The sequence below is a fragment of the Drosophila montana genome, unplaced genomic scaffold, assembly GCF_035044405.1.
Source record: "Drosophila montana isolate Dmon_TW-CO22-7 unplaced genomic scaffold, ASM3504440v1 contig_2_1, whole genome shotgun sequence".
NCBI classification, from domain to species: domain Eukaryota; kingdom Metazoa; phylum Arthropoda; class Insecta; order Diptera; family Drosophilidae; genus Drosophila; species Drosophila montana.
In genome coordinates this window covers 440906-451700 of record NW_026997875.1, presented here as the reverse complement: position 1 = coordinate 451700, position 10795 = coordinate 440906, and the positions used below count along the sequence as shown (strand labels likewise).

General features: G+C 40.9%; 1 protein-coding gene across 1 annotated transcript; it reads right to left on the bottom strand.

The window, feature by feature from the left end:
- Positions 1-1325: 1325 nt before the first annotated feature.
- On the bottom strand, positions 1326-4812 carry LOC135430237 (uncharacterized). The gene is made up of 4 exons (XM_064684815.1): positions 4543-4812; positions 3789-4329; positions 2967-3673; positions 1326-1838 (listed from the first exon to the last, which is right to left on the bottom strand). The coding sequence occupies exons 1-4, from the start codon at positions 4781-4783 to the stop codon at positions 1480-1482; spliced, it is 1848 nt and encodes a 615-aa protein (XP_064540885.1). The 5' UTR covers positions 4784-4812; the 3' UTR covers positions 1326-1479.
- Positions 4813-10795: the final 5983 nt, after the last annotated feature.

The following is a 10795-nucleotide window of genomic DNA, read 5'->3' as shown; positions in this document are numbered from 1 at the left end:
CCACGCCCCGCTCCAGGCAGGAGCTCCCTCCCCCAACCAGATAAACAGCTCGTACTTCACATTTAATTAGGGCTCAATGCGCATTAAGAAAATGCCCCAAAAGCGTCTCGAGGCACGCCTCTTTGTGTCTACCCGTTCTCCCCGCCTCACCCCGCTCCACTGTCAACGCATCAAAATGCCATTTTAATTAAAAAAATTTTCGTCAAATGATGTGTGAGAAGTCGATAGAGCAACGGGCGCTAAATCACAAAGCCAAACAGGATAAACAGAAGCGCCGGGTGGGCTGTTTTCCTGAGCACGGAGCGGGGGGTGCGGGCAGCTAACTCTGACAAGGGTGTCTGAGGATTAAAAAAAAATATTTATATGTATATATATGTAAAAGAAAATGCAAAAATCCGCGCAAGTACAAGCTAAAGCGCGCAATTGTGCAAGCGCTTTTCCGAGCGCTGTGAAAATCTTGTGAAAATTTGTTGAGCGTGCAAACTGTTGGTGGTTGCCATTAGGTTTGGATTTGGGCCGGGCATCTCTCTCTTTCTTGCTCGCTCTCTGGGTGTCTGTTGCCCGACAATAATTGCATGAAATGCCCAAAATTTTGTGCTGAGTGCTGCACAAAACGCTATCCAAGGGTTGGGTGCTGGAGCGTTTGCAGGGGGGAGAGGGGCGGGCGGTCGAGCTGGTCCGGCCAGACGCTAAGCCGGCATCGTGGTTGCTGTCGCTTCGGCCAGCCACTAAATCACAACCAAAAGCCGCTGTTAAAACATGCGCCAGCCCCGTAATGGGTGGTTGAGAAACGACAGCATTAAAGGCAGCAGCAGGACGAGGGGGCCGGCTGGTGGCGGGTGGCGGCTAAGGGCTGGCTGTTGCAGCCACAGCGACAGGCCACGTGCCTGGCCTGGCAGCAGGGTACAGCCCGAGGCGGATATGAACCAGAAATTTCATTAGGGGATCGCGGCAAGTAGCTCAAAGTGCTCGTTAACCATGGAAGGGCTCATTCATAATTTAATCTTAATCTGAATCTGAAACTTAATCGATATGTTCAACAGATTTTTCCCCTAATGGGACAATAAGTACACAGATTGCCGGAAAATTCGATCAAATGATTTGGGAAGCCTGCATTAAATTTCAAATTCACATCATTCAAATGAGGTCTGAAATTTAAGCTGGAAATAGTTCTTAAGTTTTCAATATAACATATACGTTTTTTATTTGTTTTAAAAGTTTTTAAATTATTGAAGCTTAAGCTGATGTAAAAAGTAATCATCTTAAATGTACAAAACATTTCTACGACATCTCGTAATTTCCCAGCCAATCCAAGCATTCATAGATTTCTTTGGTTACATTAAAATTTTATTTCAAATATAATAAAAAAGTGCGCATAAAGCATTATAAAAATAGAATTTCTGCTTATAACAAGTAGATTGTATTCATAGATGAGGTATCTATAGATAGGCGTATGTACACGTTCGTTCCATTCTCGAGCTAAAGCTCCGACACATTGCGTATATCCACGCCCATTTCCTCGAACTGGACATCATCATCGTCAACCACAAGCGGAGCATTCGCCTCGTTTGCTCCGTTGCGATGCCCTCTCAAGATCGTGACCTTCTTCAGCTTGGCAAAGGTCTTTTGAAAACTGACCGCCTTCTCGTTGAGCGCGCCTTTGGGTCTCTTCCAGCGATGCAGAATGCTGACCGCGATGACGACCAGCATGATGGCCAGCATGAGGTACCACATGAAGCGAGCCGGATTCGAGCCGGCCTGCCTGTCGCTGTCCCCTTTGATATCATCCGGTCGCACTGTCCAGCTCATGCGATTACGATGAGGTTGCGTGGCATGTGCTGCAAATGGGAATTATATAAGTTTAAATTAGCTCTAATTCGATTAAAAAATATTAACAATAAGTTTAATTTATATGTGTATACAAATTGGTGAGACATTGAACCTTGGATCTGCATGGAGCCTAAGTATCTTTAGCGTATTATGAATATTTGTAATTGATTAGATATTTTAAATATTCAAAATTCGAAAATCAGACTGGACTAATAACAATCTATTGTATTATACCATAATAGCCTAGAGTTTCGTTTTGTAGCAAAAGGAATGCCCACGTTTATTTTCAAACTGAAATATCTGACAAAACATAACGTACTCCATCTTGCAACCCCATTCAACCTTGCCACCGCTTCATACTCCAAAACCATACCAAGAATTAAGTAGGGTAACAACATAATTTCGTACGACATATCTCCGTCATTCTACAAACGACATATCTCCGTGTAAAATTACGTCGTTTTCAAACTTCATAATTGTTAACATATTTATTATATGTGCTAACATATTTACAGAAATTCTTGCAATTTGCGCTAGCTACCGGTGACAGTAGTTCGATATCGATATTTATCGATTGCTTGGAAACGGGGCAAGTTATCGATTATCGCAAAAAAAACCCATATTGTGCGGGCACTAGTAGGAGCTACGGTCCAAATTTTAACGTCTATTGGTTTTGAGATTGACGCGTTCATCCATACCGACAGACGGACAGACATGGCTAGATCGTTGCGGTTATTGATGATGATTGATGATGATGATGATTAAGAATATTAGTATTTTATGGGGTCGCAAATGCTGATGTGCCCACAATATAATACACTGCTCCGATACGGATTATTTTGATATACATAAGTACTCTCTGCTGCAAAAAATAAACAAAAGACAATGTAACGCAATTGTCATTAGCTGTGCAACTATCAAACAAGCATAAAATCGGAAATATAAGCAACTCGGCTCGTTGTCCTAACAGGGAATCTACACTTTATAGGGCCGCAAATATCTCATTCTTAAATATCATTGCAATTTTCAATGACTGTTAATATATGTCACCCATTTCTAGATATCTCGTTTAGTCTGGGTTAACATAATTGTATATTTATACACATTTGTAGGACCGTTTTCTTTATATAGCCTACCTGCAGTATCGTGTGTTGTGGGTGTGCTCGGCGTTTGGCGTATTGTGGTTGTTGTTGTGGCAGCAGTGGTTGCTGTTGTTGTTGGTGGTGGTATTCTGCGAGTTGTTGTTGTTGTGCGCCGTGTAGTTGTAGTTGTTGTTGTTGTTGTCGTCGTGGATGTTGTTGGCTTTTTGGTTGTCGTTGTTGTTGTTGTCCTGACAGTAGTTGGCGTTGTTGTTGGTTTCGGCGTTGTCGTGGTGGTTGTTGTTGTTCTTGGTGTTGTAGTATTTGGTGGTGCTGGTGGTGCTGGTGCCGCCTCCTCAGTTGTTGTGTCTTCAAATTGAAGAAAACATGTGGTGAAATAGTCGGGGCAGCAATTCTCAGAGCAAAGCACATCACAGCCGCAGGACTTGATTAATTTGCCATCGGAGCGCAGCTCATCGTCCAGTGGTGCCGGCTGGCCACAGCGTTGGCTGCAGTTCATCAAGTCGTAGACAACCGGCTCGAGGGTCTCACGCACTGGCGGCTCTGTGGTGGTGGTGTCACCACCTCCGCCACACTCGCTGCCCGTCATCAGGCGTACATCATCAATGGCAATGTCGCCGAATTGGGCAGTGGCATCGGTGACGGTGAAAACCACCTGAAAATCTCCGGGCATTTCATCAATGAAAATCGTGTGCTCCAGCCATTGGTTGCCCTGGTTGCCCTTAGCTACGAATTTCGAGTATCTAAATGTGGTTGCAAGAGAGACGGAAAGAGAGAGAGAGAGAGAGAGAGAGAGAGAGATAGTGAGCGTACACTGAGCGTGTTATCGCGGCGTCCGCTTTCAATTTGTGTGCATACTTATCATGATATCGCCTCCTCATTTCCTCCACACGCATCTCTTGCGGCTTGACGGAGACATCTAAAGTGCCAACGCCGGATCCGTACATAAAATAATGAAAGCGGAAACAGCAGGCGGTCTTCAGGCTCAGCTCGCGCGGATAGATGGGCGAGAACAGATGATGATCGCCCACGGCAAATACTGTTGACTCCATCAGCATATAGTGTCCTCCGTAGGCATTCTGCAGCGTGTGATCGTGCCGCGGTCCCGTCCGATACGAGTGAAAGTGACTGACGGTGGCCACACGTTTCCAGGGCTGGATTAGCGTCTGCTGCGGCACCCAGCCGCACAGATCCTCGCTCTCGAAATCACAGGCGTGACTCTGCGAATGATTGCGATGCCGGCAAACGCCCATCAAGCGATCCCAGTTGTGGCCATTGCAATAGGCCAGGGCATTGCCAGCGACCACGTACTCGTCCATGCAGACGACCACTGCGGCGAGGCCACGCTGCATCTCGATTTTACCATATTCCGGATCTTTCGGCTGTGTACAGCCAGCCCCTGAGTGAGGTTAGAGAACAATATATGATTACACTCGCAAAAATAAACAAGATAAAACAACAAATGTGTGTTCTAGCTTAAACAATCCAAGACAATCCAGGCATCTTTTACATTTAATTTCACAAATAATTTTCATCTTTTGTTGTTTTTCTTTGCACCAATCTGTTGTTTTTGTTTCGCAGTGTAAAAGCAAATCTCGTGCCTGGTACTTACTGGCACAAAAAGGCCGCTCGTCATTGATGCGCCCGCTCGTGCTACAAGTGAGTATCGGTTTGCCCATTAAAATATAGTTGGTAAAGCATCGAAATCGCAGAAAGTTACGTCGTTGCCATACGGAGCCATTGGCCAGATCGTCGGGCTTATTGCAACGTGCTTCCGATGACGGCAGCTCCTGCTGCAACAGCAGCAGCAGCAGCAGGAATAGTCCGGCGCTTGCTCGACAGTTGTGCGACATTCTAAATGCGAACTATGACTGAGGCGGCTCAGTCGTGTCCATGTCTCAGTCAGCCTTTGCTTTGTTGCGGAAGATAAGCCGAGTCGACTTTTATCAAAACATTTCAATGCACTCCGACTCCGATCTCACTCGCAGTTTGACTCGCAGAACGTTCTCACACAATTTCATAATACTTCTTGTGTGAGTGAACATATATGTATATTTACATATATACGGGTATAAGTAGGCATTTATTGTGTGACTCACGCTTTTTTTAATAGTTGTTTTACGTTTTAAATTAACAAGCTCGTCATATTGATTAGCTACTGTAGTCAAGAATTTATACTCTATAGCCACATACACACTGCACATTAAAAACACCTTAAGTGCGAACTTTTTGAGACATTATTTCGACCTTAAACCTTAGAAATGAAATTTAGTCTAAAATCAGGAAGTTTTTCTTAAAAATATATAAAAATATATTAAAATAAAAGCTCTAATCAGAAATATTCTTCTGAAGTTTGTAAACTATAAAATATAGTGTGACATATAAATAAAATTTAAAAAATATAACATAAGCGTAAAACTATCGAAAAACCAGAGCACTTTATCACACAATGCGCATGTAAAATTTTATATAATTTTATTTAAAAGTAATTACAACACAAATTAAAGACTATTAGATACTCTGAGATTGAAATATATATTTTGTTTTTATGTATTTAAAATCTAAATTAAACTTAAATCTGAGAGTATCTTTAAGTCATTAATTCGTATTTTGATTTCTTCTTAATGTCCATTGATGCCTGGAATAACTTGTAGTTGCTGCTATTAATATCTTTTTATGAAGCATACTTACCATACAGTTAGTCATTACAGTTTAAACACGCTTCAGCATAACCAGACGATTAGCACTCATTAATTGAATGCGTTGAAAAGTGTATTGTAATTAGGTGAAAATGTGTGTAACAGGCAGAAGAAGGTTTCTCTGAACGTATAAATTATATGCATCTTTAAAAGTTAACAATGTCTGTTCATTCGTTTTATCAGCTGTCTGTCTGTGTGTCCACTTGTCTGAATAAATGCATCGATCTCAAAAACTTTTTCAATTTGGTAACCAAAAATATCCAGTTTACTAGTGTTTTTCACTTAAAATATCCCATTTAGGCAATTCGAAGCTGTCTACAGGGTATGTTCTAGACGGTAACGCCCAACTAGAGCACTTGATTTTTTTCTGCTCTGGTCGGAGTCATCGCTAGTTGCTTGGCTCGACAGCAACTTTATTTATACACACCATCAAAGTTCTACATAATTTTGTTGATACCCACCCTGGCCTCATCCACTTAACTGAATTGTGCTGTAGAGTGTTATTGGTTCCATTGATATCAGATGCAATTATGCGCATCTCCTGTTGGTGCAACTAAATGGCAGCAGCTTCTTCCTGTCGCCTGTCGCCTGTCGCTAGTCTCCAGTTGCCCGACTTAAATTATTGCCATCTCCTGCTAAATAATTGCATTGCCCGGCGAATCGTACCCAAACCCCCCTCCTCCACCATACACTCAATTCCCCCTCGCTTAACTATGGCGCTGTGATTTATGTTTGCTTCCGTTCGAGTCGCAATCACGACAGTCAACCGCCCCGGCGCTCACTTTTCGCCGTGTTGAGATAATCAGTCAATATTGACAACTACTTATTGGCACTTCCGCTCCGCGCACTGCGCCGCCCCTCGCTGCCTTCTGCAGCCGCATCCTTGCCCATGGCGACACGTGACCAGGCGCCGCTCCAGGCTCCAGCGCCAGCTCCCGCTACAGTTCTCACTGCGTTCCGCGGCACGTGGCACGCGAATGCGATGGACTGGGGTGGGGCGGTGGTAAGAGGCTGCCTACCCTTGCCGCGCTTGCAATTCAAATTTCATTCATAATTGCAATCGCGATTACGAGGGCTGCTTCAGCGCATGTGGCCGTTCGTTTAGCTACTGGCTACGCTTATCGCCATCGTCGTTTTCCGGCGCCGCACAATTTATGCAACGGGGCGTCTGTCTTGTGGGCGACAGATGCCCCATAACCCGACCCACCCTCTCCCCCTGTCAGGCCGTTGTTTAAACATTTGCTCATTATGATTATAACATTTATTAGCGCTGCTGGTTTAAAACTTCAATATTTGCGCTCAAATTACGCCGCTGGGAAAAGATCTTTGGAAAGGGCCTCGCTAAGGTCTGATAACGCCTATAAAAAGCCTGGGCAACGCGTGCGGCCAAATATCACACCCCATGCCCATGCCTATTGCCATTCCCAATCTCATTCCGGTTCCCATGCCCATTCCCACTTGCATTCCCAGCCAACCACCCTGTGGTTGCATTCAGTAGCGGTTGCCAGACAACCAGCTCTGTAAGCCCAATCAGCGGCTGGGATTAGCCCCGGCTCCACATTCAGCAGCAGCTGCTACTTCGCCCAGAACTAGATCCCAAACGCTGGGTCAAGTGTTGGCCTAATTGGCCGCGTTGCCATGTTAAACGGCCAGCAATGGAGGCCCGTGCCAGTAAATCGCACCGTCTGTTGCCCAGGAAATCCTGCTAGAATAGTCGGCGGGACTTATCCGTATTTTACGGTATATTTAGCACACAGAAATGTTGATCCGGCGCAGAAAGATATATTTGCATTTTTCATAACTCGTATGCTCTTGTGGAGCATATTCTAATTTAGTTACAAAACGTGCAACGCATAGAAGAAGCTGTCTCCAATGCCATAGAGTAAATATATGCCTGATCATTAGAAATAGTTGAGTCCATATCCATCCGGATGTTTCCATAAGGCAACAAGGTTTTAAGGTTAAGGGCATGAAAGTTAAAAGCTTTTGTTGTGCTTCATTTTTCTGTTAAAACTAAAAATCTCAAATGATTTCTCTTAAAAGAATAAATTCTCATCTTTTTGCACTTGCATCTTTTGAAATTGACCAGATTTTCAAGATATTTTATTTTCCACTATTTATTTTATTGACTTTTTAAGGTCCAAATGTTGTATATCCTGAACCCATTCATATTGGGTAAAAGGGGTATAATGCATTTGTGCATATTTATGTAACAGGGAGAAGAAGGCATCTCCGACCCCATAAAGTATATATATTCTTGATCACCATTAATAGCCAAGTCGATCTAGCCATGTCCGCCTGTCTGTCCGTCCGTCTGTCCGTATGCATGAACGAAAGGATCTCAAAACCTATAAGAGCTAGAGACTTGTGCCCGCGCAATACGGATTTGTTTCCGATAATGGATAACTTGCCTCGTTTTCAAATAATGGATAAAAATCGATATCAAAATCCTGTTTTTTGAACAAATCTTTTAAGCAATATGAGCTAGAGTCACCAAACTTGACATATAGCTTTTTGAATAGTATATATATATTAAGTAACTTTCATTTTATAGCTATCAGCACCTCCCCGATACCACTATTATACGGATCAGTACTATCTGGGATAAATATCGACTGATTTTGATATGTTAAACCATTTTGTATTTGTACGGATCCCTACTATCGATTAGCTATCAATTGCATTTAATTAGGGGGCTCACAACAGAGTTTTTGACAACAAAAACTCTGGAATATAATCAATCATTTTGATGATTCATTTTTCATTCAAACATTGGAAAAAAGGTGTTGACCAAAAACCGATTTCTTTGTAAAGTCAACCTTTTTTGATGATTTTTTGTAATATCTCGGCCAAATAGTGTCCGATTTGGGAATTTTATACCATTTTGGTCTCGTAAGGATCAGTACCATCGATTGGCATCAAAAGAATAAAAATTTAAATTTTGGCGCAAATCAACAAAATGGCAAGGCTCGAAAATCGAAAATCGGTTCGAAAATCGAAACTTTTTTGATGATTTTTATTGAATATCTCGGGTAAATACTTTTAGATCTTGAAATGTTATACCTCTTTGAATTCGTAGGGATCCCTACTATCCATTGGCATTCAATCATTTTCAAAATCGATGGTTTAAAAAAATTGGTTGACCAAAAACCGATTCGTTTGTAAAGTCAACCTTTTTTGATGATTTTTTGTAATATCTCGGCCCAATAATGTCCGATTTGGAAATTTTATACCATTTTGGAGTCGTAAGGATCAGTACCATCGATTGGCATCAAAAGAATAAAAATCAAAATTTTGGCCCAAATCAACAAAATGGCAAGGGGTTACATTACGTTTTTTCTCAAATGCTGGGTCGGTTCGAAAATCGAAACTTTTTTGATGATTTTTATTGAATATCTCGGGTAAATACTTTCAGATCTTGAAATGTTATACCTTTTTGAATTCGTAGGGATCCCTACTATCCATTGGCAATCAATCATTTTCAAAATCGATGGTTTAAAAAAATTGGTTGACCAAAAACCGATTCGTTTGTAAAGTCAACCTTTTTTGAGGATTTTTTGTAATATCTCGGCCCAATAATGTCCGATTTGGAAATTTTATACCATTTTGGACTCGTAAGGATCAGTACCATCGATTGGCATCAAAAGAATAAAAATCAAAATTTTGGCCCAAATCAACAAAATGGCAAGGGGTTACATCACGTTTTTTCTCAAATGCTGGGTCGGTTCGAAAATTGAAACTTTTTTGATGATTTTTGTTGAATATCTCGGGTAAATACTTTCAGATTTTGAAATGTTATACCTTTTTGAATTCGTAGGGATCCCTACTATCAATTGGCATTCAAACATTTTAAAAATCGATGGGTTAAAAAAAGTGGTTGACCAAAAACCGATTCGTTTGTAAAGTCAACCTTTTTTGATGATTTTTTGTAATATCTCGGCCCAATAATGTCCGATTTGGAAATTTTATACCATTTTGGACTCGTAAGGATCAGTACCATCGATTGGCATCAAAAGAATAAAAATCAAAATTTTGGCCCAAATCAACAAAATGGCAAGGGGTTACATCACGTTTTTTCTCAAATGCTGGGTCGGTTCGAAAATTGAAACTTTTTTGATGATTTTTGTTGAATATCTCGGGTAAATACTTTCAGATTTTGAAATGTTATACCTTTTTGAATTCGTAGGGATCCCTACTATCAATTGGCATTCAAACATTTTAAAAATCGATGGGTTAAAAAAAGTGGTTGACCAAAAACCGATTCGTTTGTAAAGTCAACCTTTTTTGATGATTTTTTGTAATATCTCGGCCCAATAATGTCCGAATGGGAAATTTTATACCATTTTGGAGTCGTAAGGATCAGTACCATCGATTGGCATCAAAAGAATAAAAATCTAAATTTTGGCCCAAATCAACAAAATGGCAAAGGGGTAAATACATCACGTTTTTTCTCAAATGCTGGGTCGGTTCGAAAATTGAAACTTTTTTGATGATTTTTGTTGAATATCTCGGGTAAATACTTTCATATTTTGAAATGTTATACCTTTTCGAATTCGTAGGGATCCCTACTATCAATTGGCATTCAAACATTTTAAAAATCGATGGGTTAAAAAAAGTGGTTGACCAAAAACCGATTCGTTTGTAAAGTCAACCTTTTTTGATGATTTTTTGTAATATCTCGGCCCAATAATGACCGATTTGGAAATTTTATACCATTTTGGACTCGTAAGGATCAGCACCATCGATTGGCATCAAAAGAATAAAAATCAAAATTTTGGCCCAAATCAACAAAATGGCAAGGGGTTACATCACGTTTTTTCTCAAATTCGGGGTCGGTTCGAAAATCGAAACTTTTTTGATGATTTTTATTGAATATCTCGGGTAAATACTTTCAGATTTTGAAATGTTATACCTTTTTGAATTCGTAGGGATCCCTACTATCAATTGGCATTCAATTTTTTAAAAAATCGATGGAATAAAAAAAGTGGTTGACCAAAAACCGATTCGTTTGTAAAGTCAACCTTTTTTGATGATTTTTTGTAATATCTCGGCCCAATAATGTCCGATTTGGAAATTTTATACCATTTTGGACTCGTAAGGATCAGTACCATCGATTGGCATCAAAAGAATAAAAATCTAAATTTTGGCCCAAATCAACAAAATGGC

What these genes read in the sequence shown, in the direction of transcription:
- LOC135430237 (XM_064684815.1), bottom strand. Translation starts at nt 4,783, where the DNA reads ATGTCGCACAACTGTCGAGCAAGCGCCGGACTATTCCTGCTGCTGCTG. An exon ending in AGGAGGCGATATCATGATAA is followed by an intron (nt 3,674 to 3,788) that starts GTATGCACACAA and finishes AACCACATTTAG; the next exon opens with ATACTCGAAATTCGTAGCTA. An exon ending in CACAACACACGATACTGCAG is followed by an intron (nt 1,839 to 2,966) that starts GTAGGCTATATA and finishes TCCCATTTGCAG; the next exon opens with CACATGCCACGCAACCTCAT.